The sequence below is a fragment of the Pseudonaja textilis genome, chromosome 1 (genome assembly GCF_049901715.1).
Source record: "Pseudonaja textilis isolate UNSWEBS1 chromosome 1, rPseTex1.2, whole genome shotgun sequence".
Classification (NCBI taxonomy): domain Eukaryota; kingdom Metazoa; phylum Chordata; class Lepidosauria; order Squamata; family Elapidae; genus Pseudonaja; species Pseudonaja textilis.
The window spans coordinates 37,806,566-37,827,311 of NC_141990.1; the positions used below are offsets into that span (position 1 = coordinate 37,806,566).

The following is a 20,746-nucleotide window of genomic DNA, read 5'->3' on the forward strand; positions in this document are numbered from 1 at the left end:
TGTGGCTATAATCATAAACACTTTAAATCTTTAGCGGAAAGAGAACTTATCAAGTGTGAACAAGTAAACAGGAAAATCTAGAACTCTTTATGTTACCTAAGTAAACATTTTGTCTTACTAACATACATATACCACACCACACTAATCCCACAAATGTACTAACTTTAGCTAAAAAGGCAGGAGAGCTTTATTCCACATCCCAGGCAAAAAGCAATTAATTGTTAAAGGGAGAATAACTTTTCTAGATAATGTTATATAAGATATGTAGGTATCAATTTTTTTTTAGTGTTGCTTTCTTGACAGAGAAAACAGAGCTCCAATACTGTACAGTTTGATTTTTTTTAAAAAAAATTGTCCATGAATGTTAGAAATTCCAAAAATAAAAAAGATAAATGCTTTATTTGGAAGCCTTCTCCTCAATTTATCATCTTTCCCTTCCTCCAAAATGGAGCTTTGAGAGAAAAAAGTTTAGGACTGTGGAGGAGACCAGTTGGAAGCAATCAACCAACAAACTACAAGTTATGTTTAAAACAATTCTGTTTTGAACATTTTTCTGGGTTTATTTTAAATAAGGCTGCACATCTAAATGCATACATTGCACACATTTCTTTTTTACTTTATTTTACTCCTTTAATGCTACATAGCTTGTTTAAAGAAGTGTGTGTGTGGGGGGAAAGACTGGTGACTCATCCAGTATTTAATTTTCTCATAGTCCACTTATAATCTATCAAGAAAATTATAAAGCCGGGGAAGGTTGCAGACTGACTTTTCTTAAAATATCCTGTTGTTTACTTGCTAAAAGAAAATACACTAAAGAGAAGAGTTTTGTACAAGCATTATGTAAGTTAATCTAGGCTAGGTGGTCACTGGCAATAATTTAAATAGGAATTATGTAATTGTCCTGGAAAATAGAAAAGTTGATAGAAGGAATATTCTATAGTACTATTTTGCTCTACATGACCGGGCAAGTGTTTAAATTTTTAGTTAGTAGGTTTGATTTAGACTTTTTGTCTGAGTTTCAGAATTTTCTTCCTAAATAAGGAAGAAAAATCTACCTGTCCCATGAGTATAAGAGGAGTGCAGAGATTTTCACATCATCACTATAGCTTCTGCTAGCCTACAGTTGGGAGTTTGGTAGCACTTTTTCAGATTAACACATTTTATCAAAAGCATGTTTCCACCAATCTCCTGAGTCAAACTGCCATCTATTTCTAACAAGAGCCATATATTACTGTGATGTCTGCCCCATTTCCCTTGGCTTTTTTTTTTCCAGAGGGAAGCCCATTACACCGCCTTTCCATGATTGGTGTAAAGGAATTGGATGTGGAGTCCCTCTTGGGTGTCCCTCTTAAAAGAGCAAGCAATCCACTGTTAGCCATGTTCCCCACATCCCATGATTAAAAGGAATACAGTGGAACCTCAGGTCATTAACACTTCTGACCACAACCAAATTGGTTGTGGAACCAAAAGATCCACAAAATGTTCAACTCTGGTTGCAAACACATCCTTGGGTGGCGATCAAACAGTCATGACAATTTCCCCTACCACACCATTTTTTTTTGTGCGTGCATGTGCAGTCAGTCTTGCTTCCAGTCAAAACCAAATCAGTTGCGACTGAAGTCCTGGAACGGATTACAGTTATGACCGGAGATTCCACCGTATTGCGATTCTGTTGGTGCACTGTACTGGTATCAAGATTGTATCATAAATTTCTGAACAGTGTCCAGTTTTTCTATTAGCTGCTTTGTATGAATGAAAAAAGTTGGGGGGTGGGCATTTCCTACCTTGAAGTTAATTTGTTTAACTGTTTTAACTGTTTAACATTCAGCACACTTGAATTCACTTATCCATTAATTATTTTCTTTATCTTTCTGCTGATTGCAGTGCAGTTTATTGACTTGAATTTCCCAATAAGGAAGCTGCAAGTCCCTCCTTCATATTCAGTGGCTTTCCAAATTATTCCCCAAATGCATCATTACTCTGAAATCCTTTGAAACAGTTTTCCTGGGCTGGTTTTGAATGAGAATGGATAGGAACCCAGTGAAAAAACAGTGCTTAGTCAGCCCTAATCTTTCATCTATATATCAAAGATTAACATCTGATTCTGATCTTTGTGCTTTTCAAGTTTCCAGCAGTGATTTCATGATGTTATATTTAGCTGTGTTTAGAAAGGGTGATGTGATTCCAGCATTAAGATTTTGAGAGTATTGTTATACTGCTGCCAACTATTTATTAACTTTTTATTGATGAATTCTGCCTAACCTTTTCTTGGCTTTGGTTTCAGCTACATTGGGACAGCCTTGTGCAATGAACATTGTAAAATTGAACAAAAGAGGACTGCAAAACATTTTTTCAAATTAAAATGCTGCATGAATGATAAAATATGAGAAGCATATTGTTTCCAAACCATTGCCAGCTTTTCTGCTGACAGATTTTTCATGCTGGCACTGATCAAGGAAAACATAGATTCTAAAGCAGTGATTGCTTTTTTTCTTTTTGACAACTGAATCATGATCTTAGAGCATGGATGTCAAACTCACGGTGTCACGTTGCTGTCACATGACACTTTGCGACATTTTTCCCTTCATGGCGCTGAGGTGGGCGTGGCCTGTGCGTGACACATCCAGCTGGTTGGACACCCTTGTCTTAGAGAGAGCAAGACTAACATGGTTTACTGACCCTTTAGGTGATTTTTCTTCTGACTATCTAGCTCAATGAATCTTCGGTGAATCTTTGACACGGGTATCAAAGGTGATATGCCATGACATTTTGAGTGACATGCCAGTATTCACCAATACCTGATGATGAATGCCATTGTACAGGGTGGTCTAGATTAGAACATCTGGGGAGTGGGATGATAGAGAATTATTTCTCTTTTGTTTGTTGGTATGTGCGTGAGACACAACAGTAGAGTCAAGTTAGGTATTTCCCAAATTTTTGAGGAGCTGAAAAGGTTTATCATGAGTAACCTGGCTGAAGAAAGTATCACAGTGAACCATAGAATTGCCTGGGACTGCAACTCTACCTATCATGAAATTGGACCACTGAATATTGATTCATAGGCCATTTCTACTAGCACATCTGTGCTGAAGAATCACAATCTTCTGTGACTTTTCCCCACCTCACTAACCCCATAACTTTGAGTGATGATGCTAAACCTGTGTTCATTTTAATAGGCAAAGATACTTCTAATTCTTAAAGCAGTTTCTCAACCTTGGTACCTTTAAGATGTACGGACTTCAACTCTCAGAATTCTCCAGCCAGTTTGCAAGGTTGAGAGCACTGCCTTAGGAAATGCTATTGCTTCTAGTAAAACGCTCTTAGCAGAAGATGTATTAATGGAATAGTTAATAAGATATGAATGTTCTTTCTGTGAAAAATCTCTTCTGCATATTTTGTAAGGGCTTTCATACAGATAAATGATAAATTATTAACCTGAGAAATACAATTACTTTATGAGAACAAATAAATCTCTCTGTACCTGCATGAGGGAGAGAAGCAATTATCATAACATATATTTTTTAACATCAACAAGCAGCTTTCTAGTTCTAAAGCCACAATCTCTATAATTTTATAAATGCTTTTATACTTTATGAGAGTTACAAAAGTTAAGGTTACCAGATGTAAGAATAGTAAAAATTTGGAAGGCCACTAGATAGTAGCAAAGAAATGATATAACATTGGCTACCACAGTGGTTGTCTGGATTTTTTGGAGCCCAATACTTAACAGAATAATAATCAGTCAAATTTTGATTCCCTCTATTCCACAAACCTGTGCTAAACAGCATGATTTAAGGTAAGATTTTCAATGTATTACTTGCATGTACTAGAGCTCTTATCTATTTCTAACCGGGCATTACTAGTTTTGTGCATTAACCAGGGATTTCAAAATGAGATCATTTGAATGGGGCTTAGGCTGGCATCATAAATGAGGATGGAATAATGTGTCAGACTGATGGTGATTAAGGGCCAATCTTGGTCTACCAGCCTTGTAAAACCTTATGTATCCTCAGGGAATGACCCCCATCTCAACAAGCTGGTATGAGAATGTTACCCAAATATCTGTTCCTTTTACTTGATGACTACTTTGGATCTTTAATCTTTCTGGCTTCTCATTTCCTAATTCAGTCTTAGAAAATGAACTGATGGGTAGCTAGAGCTAATTCATTTGTTTGCAAAGGTACCTGGAGGAAAAGACAGAAGAAATTATAGTGGCAGACAACACCCTGTCAGCTGTTAAGGTGTTTTATTCCATATGGCAGCCTTTTGTGACAATCCTCACAACACTTTCAAAATTCAACATGTCTGGCCCCAAATGGTTATCTTTTCTAGTTCTTTCCCTAGTTCTTCCTGTTTTGAATACATGGCTACTTCTGAGCCTCACAATCCTTGATATTGGTTACTAATTGGGCCACCTAGTGCCTCAGGTCTACTTGAATTAAAAGTATGACACACTTGATCCATTGCAACTCTAGGAAGAGAGGGTTTTTTTGCCATGCATTTTTGTTTGTTTAATTGAGATTTTAGTATTCAATTGTAGGACAGTGACCACTGAAGATGAGGAAATATGTGAAATGGAACCTTAAAAATAGCCCAATGTTCAATACCAAAAACAACAAATGTGACTATATAAAATGAGTAAGGTTGCTAATTTAAAAATGTGCATATTGAAATATGTGTATAATTAAATTCCTTGATATGATTATGTATTAATGAAAAGGAAGTCAGACTTTAAAACTTTACAACTCAAGCTATTTTGAAGGATGAAAGACTACTATATGATAATTTTAAATGTAAAATTATGTCTTTTGAATTAATGTTATTTTGTAGTACTACAGTATTTTAAATAGAATAAATTGTGAGGAATTTATGCATTGCGAGGAATTAACACATAATATGGTTGTTTATCTGACTGCATTTTCTAGATGGAGTTGAAGCCTCAGATTGGTAAATGCAATTCCCAGATTTTGTAGAATCCATTACATCTCTAGACTAAGGAAATACTAGATCATTTAAACTACAACAGCAAAATGTTGAGATGAGATGAATGAATGGAGAAAAGAAATGAGACAGCATAGAGGGAAAATGCAGAAGTGCTGATCTTTAAATCAAACCTCATTATACATTTTATTATCTGTGTCTCAGTGTACCATTGATCACAATTAGTGTACACACTGTTTCTCTGTTACTGTGCATTACACACTTCAATAAAATGAAAGAAAACATATGAAATGAAATAATTTTACACAAACACAATAATCGTATTATTATTATTATTAATAATAATCCCAGAACAACCCAAATGTAATATCCCCCCTCCCCCAGTCCATAACAGACAAATCAAATGAAATTAAACAGAGAACAAAAAGTGAAAAACAATTTACAGGGAAAAAAATTAAAAGAAAAACTCAGAATTCAAGCATTCCACAGATTGTTCAAAATAATCAAAAGCCTAGTCTAACTTCCATCTTTTTAACCAGGTGATATGAGAACAAATTTATTTTTTATTTTTATAGCTAGAAGAGGCTACTAGGATCTGAGATAGCCACAGTTAATGTGTACATTCACTGGTGATGCAGACTAGGCATTTTAAAGCTTTCTGTGTGCACATGTACATGCACAAATGAAACTGCATATGCACAGGTAGCCTCTGCACTGAAATGAATGAGAAAATGGTAGCCATTGTATTGAATGGAATACCTAAACACTTGAGGCATCCAATTCATTACTCTGGCAAAATTGCCATTAATTTCAATGAGTCTGGGCTGCATATACAGATAGAAATCTAGTATGAAATTCTACGTGCATTAAAAAAATTTCCATCCCTTATTTTGCTTTATTCACTCAGTCATTATATGGTAATGCAATCAGTTTCCCCACAGCATGAAATATCTCTCATGTTTTTGCAGTTTTATAGAGTGGTCTTTTTTCTACAGCATTGGTATTCTGGCCTTTCCATTTAATTAATCCATTGAGCAGGTCACTTCCAATTCTGTAATTGTATGATTTAAGGATAGTAGGATTATAAGGATGTGAATTCATATATCCACTTTTCTTACCGTAACATACCGGATGTGCATGTTACTTACTGTCCATGAGAAAATGGGTCATGGAGATAGAAGAATTGTCATTATCAGTCATGCATCTCCGTGAATAAAGGAGAAATTACAAACTCCAAAAGAATATAATTCTATATTTGGGAGAAATAGTTGAAAATATGTCTACAGATTTTTTTCAATCGACATCCAGCAGCATTGCTAAAGTGACAATGAGAACTATATTTTACATATATATCTTTTCATTTTTCAATTGGAGGTGGATAAACCTGAGATTCTTCAAATATTATTGAATATCACTCCCATGAGTCTGAACTACTGGCCATACTGGTGGGAACTGGAGTCCAATAATATCCAAAGGGCCATAGATTCTCCATTGATTCTTAGAGAACAGCCCCTTAATCACTGTAACCATGGCTATATTTTTATGATATGGAAACATCAATGGCTTTTGTCTTCCCCTAATTACTTGTCAGTTTTCTTTTTCAAAAACAGGCCTATTGTGTGCTTACAACTGCAATAACAGTGTTTATAGGACCATTTTAAAGATATAAACCCTGTAGTGCACATGGCTACCCATGCTGCTTCCATGTGACCATGGAAGCAGCAAAGTTGTGCACATTTGTACTTCTCTGGCACCCATAAATAGAATCAAAGAAACAGAAAGAAACAAACAGAAACAAAGAAAAATGAATTGTTTCGGTAACTTTCATTTTCTCTAATCCCCTTTTAGATTTGCCTGCTTTAGATATTTCAGATGTAGTGATGAGAGAATTCTGAAAAATGGGAAAAAAATGAGAAAGACAGCGTGTGGAGAAATCAATAGACAAACCAGCTACAAAATAAATATCACTGGACTGTTCAGTTGCACTGTCCCTGAATGATAGTTCCCAAGTAAAGCTCCTTTTTGGTACATTAATCTACTCTGAACATTGATAAGTACATTGTTAACATGTATTTATCAATATCTAAAACAATACTGATACTTTTTAATTAATGGAGACAAATGCCAATTCACTGCCAGACAATGCAGGTAGTGCCACATTTCTTGCTAGGACCCATTGTTGTTCTGAAGGCCAAGGGGTGGTAGAACTTTTTAACTCCAGCATGGAAGAATAAATTTGAATTACAGTATTCTGATGGTGGGTTGCCCTTTACAAATGTTCAGCGATTTCCACAGAGCAAGAGCAGGATCGGAAAGAATAAGCAATGCAAGAGACCAAAGAGTTGGCATCTGGAGCACATGCAGCATAAATACTCTGGGTAAAATGGGTGACTGAAAAAAAGCTCTGGTGATTTAGGGTTCAACACAGCCATCCATACTTAAAATGAACAATGAAGTCCCAATTAATTCCAACAGTCTAGTAATAAACAGGCTAAATTCATCCACAACTCAGTGGTAAAGCACATGCTAGCATGTCAACTATCCAACAGTTCAATTCATGGAATCACCAGTTAAAATAGTTACAGGGCTGGAAAAGCTTCTCCCTGAGATCTCAGAGAATCCCTCTAAGTGAGAGTCCTGGGCTAGATAGGTCACCGGCTTGACTCAGTATAAACAACTTTCTGAGTCCTGTACTTGACTGGTAAACAGATCCCTTTCTATGTGATGAAACTTGCACAGCTTCTTCCCTTTAAATCCTAAGACTTTCTCCAGCTCTTGGTTATTGCCTCTTAGGAACCTTATACAGAACAACAGAATGAATACCAGCCATTTCTGGACTCTCACTCTGTTCATTGAAAAGAAAAGATATGGAAAGAAACACACTTGCATTTTCAATGGTCAGTCAGCTTCACTATCACTATTCCATGCTATATTACAGATTATGGTTTGCTTCATTCATGCAAAGTATTACAACAAGTACAATGAAAGCATTCCCAAATTGGAGTATGAGAAAGAGCATAGCAGCAAATATTGGTAGATGGAAAGGGCATAGGAGGGAACTGAAATTTATCTGACAAAACATGTCAGAAATACAGAGAAAAATGCTAGGGCTTCGGGCATGAGTCTATAATCCACAGTCTGGAGCAAACGGAGAATTAATTAAATATGGTTTAGGTGGCTATTTTTCTTTTAAGAGAGTGCTGGTCATAAACAGAGTTCTGAAAAAAAATGGGAAAGGGTTATCTGTGGTTTAATAACATCTGAACAACCAGGCAGTTAAGGAGGGATCAAAACAAAAACAAACAAAACAAAACCTCAAACAAAATTATCCCCCCCAAACAGCATAGGGTTGGAACACTCTTGGATTCTGTTGGTCACTCTAGACTCACATGTGTTATTGAGGATGGTGATTCAGCTTGTTCTTGAGTTCATGAAGAAGGCAACAAAGATATTGGTCAGAAAGTCAAGAACTCTCACTTAAGTCCTTCACCCGATATGATATAACCTAAGGATGGTTGTTGGTCTTTCTAAACAACCTCCTTTGACATCCAACTGCTCCTTAAAGAGGGAAGGGAAAGGGAAATACAAAGTAACTCCATCATGACCTTGTAGGCTGAGTTGCAAAGATGACCCTGCACCCACGACTCCATTGCAATGCTGCTGCTCCTGGTGAAGACTCCTGCAGATTTCAAACTCCTACCACAAAGCTACATTCCATCAATAGGTAAGTGAACATGGCAAATGTCTTCTCTTCTCTGTTCAATAATATTAGATCTATATCTATATATCTCTCTTTCTATATATAGATATATATATGTGTATATATATATATATATATATATATATATATATAAATAGATACTATCTTCAATTGTTTTTTTAGAAGCCCTTTATGTGGCAGTAGGCTTCCAGAGATGAGAAAAATATGTACAAGAGCCAGAGCAGCACAAAGAGGCTTGAGGTCAGAATCTTGGCAGTCCGTGGCCCGCCTAGCTCACCTCCAATCTCTGGTCTTCGCCGGTAGAGGAGCACACCAACACTGATAAAAGCAAATATAGTGAAGAGGGTGACAGAGAAAGCCAGGGTGCCTGGTTGGACTGCAAATGTCTCTCCATTGGCTGCATGGTAGATTGCAGCAATGGACCAGGCTACGCCGATTCCCAGGAAAACATTCACAGCGTTGCTACCAGTGACATTACCTATGGAAGCATCTGCATATTGATCTTGTGTTGCTGCTACTTTGCTGGCAAATGTATCTGTAAAGTGAAAAGAAACACTATTATTGAACCTTGTGCTGTTAGATAAATGGTTTTCTAGCAATAGCAGGATGGTACATTGACAAATAATCTAGCCAAAAGCAAGATCTGGATAGACTTCGAAGTTGCACAGTCTAGAACTGATATTCTACCAATCTTAGCCCAGTGGCTTTTTTCCTGTACTTTTGGCTCTACTAGTAATTAGACACTGTTTTAAATCAACTTGTTAAAAAGAGCTACTAGCAAACTGCAATCTTTAGGTCTCTGTTTACAAAGCCCCTTCCCAGTACATTATGCCAATATGCCAGATTTTAGATCGGAGTGTCAAACTTGATTTCGTTGAGGGCTGCATCAGGGTTGTGTTTGACCTTGGGGGGCTGGGGTGGGCATGGCCAGCTTGATGTCACTCATGTTGGGGCAACTGTGAAGGCCTGAACCCTTTGCCAGCAAAAACAGAGCTCGGGAGGGCCACCTACAGCCCTCCCGAGCTCCATTTTAGGCTGTGAGGGTTTTCTGCAACCCTCTGCCAGTGAAAATGGAACTCAGGAGGGCCTCCCATGGCCCTCCCAAGTTTCATTTTTGCTGCCAGAGTCACTGCGGGCCACTCTTTCACTGTTTTCAGGGCAGCCCCACAAGCCAGATCTAAACAACCTGCTGACCAGGGCCGGCCCATGGGCCTCGAGTTTGACACCCATGGTTTAGATTTTAAAGTTAATCTAATCCTGTGTTCTGTGGATTTTCCCCCAGAATGGGTGTGTGCTATCACCCAATCCTTCCTCTTTTTTGGTTCTGAAATTTCTCCAGGTCTTCACCTTGGTGGGTTGGATGCACTCCCCCCTGCAGTTCTGCGGTGGGGGGTGGTATTTTAAAGATACCCCTCTACATCAGGACATATGCCATATGAGGATGGCTCTGTAGAATCCCAAGCCATGTGCTCCTCATTTGCTTTTTTTTACAGGGAATCTGAGATCCTATTCTGAAGAAATAGCTGGCAGAGAATATGAAGCTTATTTGTGGCTTCTTCCATTTGACCAGGATTTTGATGTATCCTATTGCTCGATTAAGTGCCTCTTTTTGTTCTCACTCATCTCATTTACTCACTCAACCACAGAATAGCATTAATCTTAAGTGATCATTGCTATTGTGCTCTTTTATTCTATTTTTGTTTAGTTTTTATTTATATCTATAATTTCTAGATATATGTGCTTCAGTGTTTGAAGTGCAGTTTTTTCTGCCTGTAAGGTAGTAATAAATATCAACTGAAACCACCTAAGCCCAGTGGTTCAGACATTAAAGGAATTGAAGTAGCTATAACTAAAAGGGGATCACAACGTATGTCTGCATTTCAAACCATTTTTGCATCTGCAATCAATTGGAAGAGACCTGATACACGGGAGAAACAGAAGCTGAACCTACAACTTCAGCTTGCATTTTTCTCCTGCCCAGGATCTTCGGATGGTTAAGAATAATCTGCTTTGCAAATTCCTCTTTTCTCTCTCCTCATCATTCCTTCTCTGGAACAAAAAATCTTTTTCCCCCTCCAGGAACTGTTCAACTGCCCACTAACAAACACCGTGATTAAGACAGTGTGGTTTTTCTTACAGCTATTTTTTGAAATATAAATTGAAATTATGGTTCCTAGCTCTCATAATTACATTAATGATAATGTGATATCACTTCATAATAATATTAAAACAATATGTAATATGTACTGTCTACTTGTAATATTAACACAAACTCTATAAAATAAGTTTAGGGGACTTAGATTTAGTCTGGGTTCACACTTACACTTTGTACTTAACTGATTTGATGATGCGAAGCCCCAATGGGTGCTTAGCACAATGGTAAGTCATTATTGGCAGGATTATGCTTCCCTAGACCAAAGCACGTTATGCCTTAGCAGAAAGTGTGAATCAGCTCAGAAAGTGACTTGTGAAAAGCATAGATCTACTGTATGAATTCATGGTCTGAGGGCAGATAGTTTGAACAGCTTCACTATACAGATAACCCTTGACTTACAACAGTTCATTTAGTGATTGTTCAAAGTTACAACAGCACTGAAGAAAGTGACTTATGACTGCTTTTCAGACTTATGACTGTTGCAGCATCCAATGACGCCATGTGATCAAAATTCAGATGCTTGGCAATTGATTCATATTTATGATGTTTGCAGTATCCCGGGGTCATGTGATAACCTTTTATGACCTTCTGACAAGCAAAGTCAATGTGGAAGCCAGATTCATTTAATAACTGTGTTACTAAGTTCACAGAGGCAGTGATTCACTTAACAAATGTGTCAAGAAATGGGGCAAAACTCACTTAATAAACGTCTCACTTAGCAACAGAAATGTTGCGCTTAATTGTGGTCATAAGTCAAAGAATACAGGTATCAACTTAAATGGAAGCTAAAGTAAATAAAATAGATAGGCATTACTATGAAAATATCAATTTGGCTCCTATTGTACAAAATCAAATTAGAAGGCAATCCAAGTTGCACATTAATTACTTGTCTTTCTGTATTCCAAAGCATTGTTGGATGTCTACCTCTTTCATCCATTACCTGCATTATTTAATTTTCCTGAACAGATGCTAATCTTATGGTGCTCCAGTCACAAACATTTCACTAGTAAAGGAGAATTTATTGTTATTTAAAATCCATCCCAAGTATGCAACTATATGTATTTTGTAAAAAAAAGAAGAAGATAAGTATTCCAAGCTGTTTTAACTGAATGTTTTCAGTACACCAGCCTCAGGTCACCTTGGATAAAAGAGAGAAACGATAGCTCAGCCTACAAAAGTACTTCTTTAAAATGTCATTCTTGGCAGGAGTTTAGAAACAGCTTTTTTCTATGATATGTTGGATGCAGGTCTCAGCTGGTAGCTAGCTTTTCATCCCCATAGAAAGGCAAGGCCAAGTAGGTAGGGCAAGAATATTAATTTACATTAAAATTAAAAAGCTACTTTCACTCATAAAAATAGCACTGTGGACATTTCTATAAGAGCTGTTAAAAAAAGGTAATTTCTCCAGAGTTCTGCCTCTGCTGCTCCACAGCAACTTAATAATTAGACCGCAGAAGTGATGTCAAAATAAGAAAGTTCATTCTAGGTCCTTCTGCAACATCCAGCAGAGTTTTTGGCAAGCTGTGGGTGGCAAGGTTTCTTGCAAAACACTCTTCATTCACAGGATAGTTTTTATGAAATTCATTGGTTTGCTTATTTATTAATAAGTTCAATTTACATAGCAGCCCAACTCACATTCTGAATTCTGGGTGGCTAACAATACTAAAACACATTGTAAAAATATCAGAAACAGAAAGGCAGCATACATAAAACATGAGCTGGGATTTAAAAAAAACCCAAACTCATCAATAGAGTAACAAACCAGCACAACCAATATATTTCCTATTGTCCAGACACCTGCCTGTGAGGTGATAATCTGACTAACTGGGAGTTGAATACTGGTTCCTTTATTAGTAAAGGCATGAGGAAACTAGTAAATTGCACGTAGACCTCAACTTACAACAGTTCGTTTAGTGACCATTCAAAGTTACAATGGCACTGAAAAAAGAGACTTATGACCACTTTTCACCCTTATGACCATTGCAGCATTTTTATGGTCATGTGATTTACATTTGGATCTTGACAGCTGGTTTATATTTATGATGGTTGAAGTACCTCAGGGTTATGTGATTACCTTCTGCAGCCTTCTGATAAGCAAAGACAATTGCGGAAACCATGTTAGTAATTTAACAATTTCCGTGATTCACTTAACAAGTATGACAAGAAAAGTTGCAAAATAGAGCAAAACCCACTTAATGAATTTTTCATTTAACAACATAAATTTTGGGCTCAGTTGTGGTCATAAGTTGAGGACTATCTATACTAAGCTGGAGAAAAGTGAGATCTGCTTATGTGTGTAAAGGTTCATGTTATGTCTGCAACCGACTTCTATTTTAGCAGCCCTTGGGGCTGAAAACTTTGTCTATCCATCCCACCCACCCCAACTTAGAAAACTGTTTTGTGATGCAAATTATGAGAATTGTCAGTGAGAACATTAGCATCCCGCATAGAATTGTAAGCCCTAGGGTTCCCTGTGAAGAGGGAATTTAATTTTAGTTTCAATTTATTTTATGGCATATAGATATGATAATGAAACTATGGCCCAAAAGGACATGCTGTCTTCAATCTGGTTCCTTCAGCTGAGTGTATGTTGGCCATGCTGTTTGGAAATTTTAGGAATGACAGAGCCAGATTTCTGGAAATTACCAGATTCAGAAAGGACTTAGGCAATCAACTTTTGATAAGCACCTTTCAATTTTTGACTGATCATTTCATTTTACAAATATTGTTCTGGCATGATTGTATGATTTATAGGTGTGAGAGTTTTACTGGATCTTGATTATTCCTTTTTTCCTTCTTTAAGGAAAAAATATTCTGATAATTGTATTATGTTTTTATTAATCAAATTTATATGGCCACCCATCTCATGGAAAATGACTCTGGAGAGCATATAACAATAAAAATTGTTATTTTTATTAAACAATGCATTTCTTAAACAAATAAATAATTTTGATTGACAATTTGACATGCAGATGAATAGTTTAGTAGAACTAATGAATTGGGACACGGGTGGATTTAACTATAAGCTCTAGCTATTTAGGTTAAATATTTAATCTATTTATTTTAAAAAATCTGTGTATTCTACTTTTCTTAGGCCTTCCATAATGACAATGCAGAAATTTGGGAGATCAATAGACGGTGGGAAAGAAATACAGAACACTCTATTACTTTATTGGTTCTTTGAGGTTTTGCCACTCTAATATGGTCAGTTTGCCCTTATTTAAAAAAATCTCCCTCTTTATTTCATTTTGACGGAAATTCAGCAGCATCTTTTGGAAGGGTTCTGCTTGCTACACCCAAGACTTGGCTACTGTAAGGATCTTGGGGCCTCTATCAAACCATGAACATAAAGATAAACAGTAACATGATAAACATTATGTTAATAAACATAGTTTAAGTATCATCACATTATTCAGTGAGACCAACAGGACTGAACTATATGCATGAGTTCTACTACGTTCCAGTAAAGAATTCCATTTCTTTAAAAAGAAACTTAGAAGCATCTAAGTGCCAAATAGATGTCTCATTTGGATAATTTAATTACCTCATCTAGCAATGATTTCAGTCAAATACTCCTACCCCTAGCATTCATACTACTGACAAGATGATTGTAATTTATGTTGAAACTGCAACTCTATTACACATCTATTCTTCGCTTACAACTGAACGTGACTCACAATTTTACCATATCTTTTGTTCCATAAGACACACTCCACGCCCCAAAAGTGGGCGGAAATGTCTGGGTGTCTTATGGAGCGAATATGGTGAATAGCAGCCGGGCTGCGGCAGCGGGGTCCTTTTACAGTACTGAACCCTGCCTCTTCTTTTCCACAGTGCAGGAGTCAATAGGCAGAGCTGGCACATCAGAGGACACCTATCTGTGGTCCCTTCACGCTCCGGTTCAGAATATTTTTTTTCTTGATTTTCCTCCTCTAAACCTAGCTGCGTCTTATGGAGTGAAAAATACAGCAATTCTGTAAATATTACTCAGAAAAAAAATTATGATGCTGGGAATTAGGCAATGAGATTGATAAGAAGCTGTCTTGTTCAAAAGATGTTTAATGCAGGGTTAAGTCAATGGAGAATGACACATAATTCTGGGCCTCACAACGCAAATTAATAGAACTGGCCCTTTAACTGTGACTTCCCACTTGCTCGCTTCCTCTGCTTGGGCCTTGGTTGTCTTCCCTGCCACTGGACATAGACATCAAGATCCTAATCATTAATTGACGCCATTGAGCAATATAGAAAGCATTTTATTATGCTTTCTGTTGACCATCTTGAAGTAGACTTGGGAACAAAAAGATTTCAAAAACTGCTAAGTACAATATTAATAGTAAATTTACTTAGTATCATTATGAGTGTTTTTTTAATTCTCATCTTATTTAATTCTCCCTAAAACTAGTAAAAGGAAAACTTTCCTAATAAATCCAGGGATATGAAAGACGAAGTATTGATTACATGAGATTAAAATATGTTCAGAAAGAAATGCTACGAATATAAAACGAGGAAGAATTGGACACAATCACTCCAGTTGTCTTTTGTGCAAGCCTTTTCACTGTAATCATTCTGGAGAAACTAGGAAATTTACCATAATTTAAGTTATTTAGTCTTCTTAATTTTAATTGCTTTGCATTATCCTTTTTATCTTTTTATCACATTGCAAGCCACCCGAGTTGCTGTAATAGTGAGATGGGCAACATATAAATGTAATAAATACATAAATAAATAAATACATCTTACGACCTCTATTGTACTCAGAATTATTATTCTACTTTGTTTTATCTCTTCAGGCCAAAACATTTTTGTAACCTTAGAGTTAATAGACTAGAAGAGATCTGCTAATGCCAATATGTTCTTAACAGATATGATACAAACATGTATGTGACATGTTTATATGGAAAAATGTATACACAGAGTGTCAGCAAGGAAATTTCCCTGACATTCCCATAGTGCAGGAAGCCATTGCTAAATGACTGAACACAAGCTGTATATATCAGGAAATTCTATGATTAATATTTTCAGATATGTAGTTTAATTACACTTTAACCTGTGCAGTTTTAATATTTAATTATTTTTACTTGTTTTATGACTTGTTAAGCACCTAGACTAGAGTCACCTTGTAGGGGAATGGGTGGCATAAAATGTCATAAGTTATAAATAAATAAAATAAATAAATGTATATATCTACCCTAGTTTATGTGTAGAGAAATATGATCTATAATTCCACTGCTGGGGACAACCTAAAAACGCATCAGATAGTCAGGTCTACTGTTCTTAGAATCAATTTTATTGGTCTTGTCCCAATGAGTTTTCTTCTGCCTTTAAGTAACATCAACTATGCCTTGCCTGAATTTTTTTACCCCTCCACTTCTCTATATACAGATAAAACATGTGACACTAAAAATTTATCATCCACAGAGTTACGATCCATAGGAGACAGATTACAATTGTTCTATCAGTTCCCAAAGTAATTTTTAGAATGATAGAAAAGCACCTATTGCCTTGAGGTATCATTGGGACCATGAAAAGGAAGAAAAAATTAAACCCCCTTTCCATCCCTTGTGTGGACCCTACTGTGACTGGATTTCATAATCATGATTGTTTGCTTTCTAAAGCAATGCACAACTGACACTGTACCTCTCTGGATCACTTTCAGATAGGAAAACCTATTTAATATCTTGCTTATTTTGAGACTGTATTTGGGTTTTTTTATGGTTACTTAAAATTTGGCAAGCTTTATGTAAATGTACTTCCGAATAAGTAATGTAATAAGAAATAGCATTTTAGATAAAGGTTAGTTCCCAGAGTCAAGAAGTAATAAATGGAGTGGCTTTTCAGCCACAGATGATTCAAAAATATTTTTTCTGGTTTAAAAAACACAATCTAGAGCTACAATTGGCAGTCATTTGTTCTGAAATAATCCGTGAGATTCCAGTGGAGTTTATTTGAAGTAATTGCAGCCAAATTCTGGATTGTTCCAGGCTTACTGGGAATACTCATTTTACAGTGAAGGAAGTAATAGCAGGAACATAAATTATTTTTGATGTCTTTTATTTCTTTTTTCTTACCTGGTACTGAAGTTCCCAATGCAACAAATACGACTGCAGTTACAGAATCCTTCAGGCCAATTGTGCAGCCAAAATGGGATGCCAAATCCCCAATGAAAGCTGTGAGAAGGCCAATCATGAGGATGGACACTACGAAACAAGCCCAACCATTCCAGTAGTCTGTTGGGGGCACAAAGGCAAAAAGGACTTTCCAGAAGACGGTCAGAAAGTGCATCACATAATCAAAGCAGGATGGTAGCTTCTCTTCGCCACATTCATCATCATCGTCATCCTCTCCTGAAAAAGAAAAGAGAGAGAGAGAGAGGGAGGGAGGGAGGGAGGGAGGGAGAAAGAGAGGGAGAGAGAGAGGTTCATGAAGGATGGTTCCCAACTATAAGGCTGAGAAAAAGACTACTGAAAGCAATGGGAGGCAGGTGTAATTGACTCTGATAGACTAACAACTAACTACATAAGAAATGATTACTGTATATGTGTAAATAGACTTTATTATTTGCATTCATGACAGCTTCCAAAACCAGCTCAGAATATGTGACAACTGGCCTATAGGCACCTTACATCCACATGGCACAACCAGAAGTTGGTGAGCCCAAATTCACAGGCTCTTGTAACAATTCAAAATATGAAGTGAAGATGATAAATTATTCTTAGAATGGTAAAATGGTAAATGTGAAGACCACAGGAAAAAAATCAATATTAAACAACAAATATACCATGAAACCAAATAATTGCATTTTAAAATACAGTAAAGACACAAAGTCATTTTTAAAATGGGCTTTGAATTACCATAACTTCTACTTGTTATAAATTTGCTGATTAACTGATTAAACACAAGTGTAATTAGCATATAATTGCCTTTTTGAAAAATGAAATATATAACAGCTTAATAAATATACCATATCACTTAAGAGGGAAAGACCACTGTATTTTTCAGTCCTTGTGAGAGAAGAAAAAAAAAGCATTTTCTACTTCATACATCATTCCATTATTTTATAACTATATTTGTTATATTGTTACATTGAGTTCTCTTTTGCATTTCAAAAAAGGGTCGTGGGAAGTTTGTTTCCGCTTCCTGATCAAATTGTTTTCTGTCTTCTATCCATTTTGCATTTCTACCAAATTTGTCTTGAGTTTTAATTTTTCTTATTAACTGTATCTGTTATTATATTGAGGGGATATGGTGGCCTAGTGGTTAGGATGCTGGGTTGTGGACAAGAAGACCCAAGAACCACATGATGGGGTGAGCTCCTCCTTTGCTTTTCTTAGCATTATTATTATTTCTTCTTCTTCTTCTTCTTCTTCTTCTTCTTCTTCTTCTTCTTCTTCTTCTTCTTCTTCTTCTTCTTCTTCTTCTTCTTCTTCTTCTTCTTCTTCTTCTTCTTCTTCTTCCTCCTCCTCCTCCTCTTCCTCCTCCTCCTCCTCCTCCTCCTCCTCCTCCTCTTCCTCCTCCTTTGTGGCTGTTTAGTCTAAACACCACCTAATGTGCCATTACTCTTGATGTACACAGTGTATAATAATCTCACAAAAGGTGTGGAGCAGAGGAGCCCAAATAGCTGCTGAAGACTGAAGCTTTTAGGTATTCTAACTGTGAGATTGCGACATTTACTCAACAAAGTAACGATCCTTTTTATTGAGAAGCACACAAGAATGCCAGGGAGTGCTATCTTAAACACAGGAAAGTTTGCATTATGAAAAGAAACCCAAATGTTTTCATCTTGTTTCCTATGGCTTTCTTGACACCATTATGGAAAAAAATAAATAAAACTTTATCAGCAAGGTTAGAATACACAGAGATATTGTGGATGCCTCACTACACATTAGAGTATGGATGCAAGAGAAATTATTCACAGATTCAATAGGGCTCTATCAAAATGGAATCCACCAACAAATACCAATGAAGACAGTTTTCTTGTATCTGTCATGTCCTGCTGAAATGTCAATCTATGGTTTATATGTGGATGCTTAACTCATCACTTGCTCAACATTCTTATTTTTTCCCCTTAATATCCACTCCCTACAAGCTAATTTCAGTTCTGGAAATAAGAAGCTTGGGAGAAGTATTTTGGGGAAAAAAAATAATATTTGCAAGGAAAGATATAGATAATATAAAAGAGAACTTGCAATTAAGTATGAGAGATACTAGTGTAATGTATAATTTAATTCTAGTAAGTATAAATTAAAGACAGTTAATTTATTGATTTAATAGCAAAAATCTACTCATAAGATTTATTAAACATTTATTAAATATAATGAATTATATTTACGTAACCAATTAACTTGTTCAAGAGAATTATATTATAAAGTATCTTCTCTACCTTGTCCTCCAGAAATTTTAGACTAGAACCCTTAACAATACATCCAGTTAACACCACTATGAGTTATAAAAATTTAATCTAGCATACATGAGAGGAATTAGGTCAGAGAAGGCCACAAAACCCCAAAAAATATACAAAAACATGGAGTTGAGAAATAGCAAGATTTGATTCAGCAAATGGAGAATTATTGTCGGGCATGGACACAGCTGATCTGGATGCAAACTGTAGGTTTAACATGGCCCTATAAATGAACTTACTGTCTTTTCTTGGTGGATGCATACACAAACTTCAAAATAATTTTCCTGGTTCACTTTTGTTTTCTTCTCAACCCACAATTTGCTATTTCTTTATTGCTAAACTGACAAATTGGCACCAGATATTCACTGTCTGTATCTCCTTCTACTGAAGCGGGGTGGAAAGAGAAGCATCTAATGATGCAAGCTTGCTATGGAACTCTTCAGTGTGGCAACATAATCAGTCTAAGACTTTGCCACTAAGAAACTGAAAAGGCCAAGGGTTCTTACTACTCTTACAATCTTTCCTCCAAGCATTGTTGATCCCATTTGCAGAAGATAATTCTGACTTGCCTTATTCTTATGTCGGAAAACCAAGATACGGTAAGTGTTCCGTTCATTTGTTTGATTTAAATGTTTAAAGAGAAGTGTAACTACTTTGTAATCCTAAGGTTTTCATCCTGTCTGACTGGGAAGTGCCAATTGTGTACCCCAGCTACAGTTGTATGGCTTGGGTTGGAGCCAATTTAAATTATTGAATTATTCAAAATGCTTTAAATAGTTTTAAATCACCAATCACTAAGATTTCATGTATTTTTAAAAAAGAACATTGCATGAACAAAACTTTTTGATATTTAATTCTCTCAGAGCACTTTATGGAAAGAGATGCAGAACAATAAAATGTCCATTACGAGAATCAAACACTATGCTTTTATGAGTAATTTAGTGCATTGATAAATATTAAAAGGTCTTGGTATGATGGCTCCCTTGATATTTAGAAACTGAAGTTTGGAATAAATGATTTGGATCTATAATCTAGCTTAGTGTTCTTTAACCATATCAACAAGGTCTGCAAATTTTATATGGCTAGCATGCTCTCTGATCCTTGGAGAAATGCTGGGCATTGTAACAAAATGTTTATTGGAGGCCCACTGCTACTGCATTATTTGTCGTATTGTTATAAACAGTCTTTTTGGTTAGTACTAAGTTTCATTATGTTAATTCTAACTCATTATTTTATGGCTTAGGGTGTTAAACTATGAGTTAAATAAGAATCTCATATCAAAAATTAAAAGTTGATCAAACAGTTGCTGAACTGGCTGGCATAATGCACTCTTGGGGACTAAATATGTATCATTTACTTACTTAGCAAAACTGGTATTATAAAGTATATGAATACCTCCCTACTTCCTTGTGCTTAACTGTTACAGTTTTTAAAAACAATATTAAAAAACTCCAGTGTTTTTCTCCTTATAACTGAGTAATAGCTGCTGCTGAAGTTTCTCACTGATGAATACAGTAAGACAGTGATG

At 36.2% G+C, this 20,746-nt stretch overlaps 1 protein-coding gene across 5 annotated transcripts in view; it reads right to left on the minus strand.

Moving 5' to 3' along the window:
• Positions 1 to 5,094: 5,094 nt before the first annotated feature.
• SLC8A1 (solute carrier family 8 member A1) overlaps positions 5,095 to 20,746 on the minus strand; it is a 230,536-nt gene continuing 214,884 nt past the window's right edge. For all 5 annotated transcript variants that reach the window (XM_087931476.1, XM_087931471.1, XM_087931455.1 and 2 more), the window contains 2 exons: positions 16,889 to 17,164; positions 5,095 to 9,197 (listed from right to left, as the gene is read on the minus strand). In XM_087931476.1, coding sequence (XP_087787602.1) covers positions 8,821 to 9,197; positions 16,889 to 17,164 — 653 coding nt within the window. In that variant the 3' untranslated portion in view covers positions 5,095 to 8,820. The remainder of the gene's footprint in view (positions 9,198 to 16,888; positions 17,165 to 20,746) is intronic.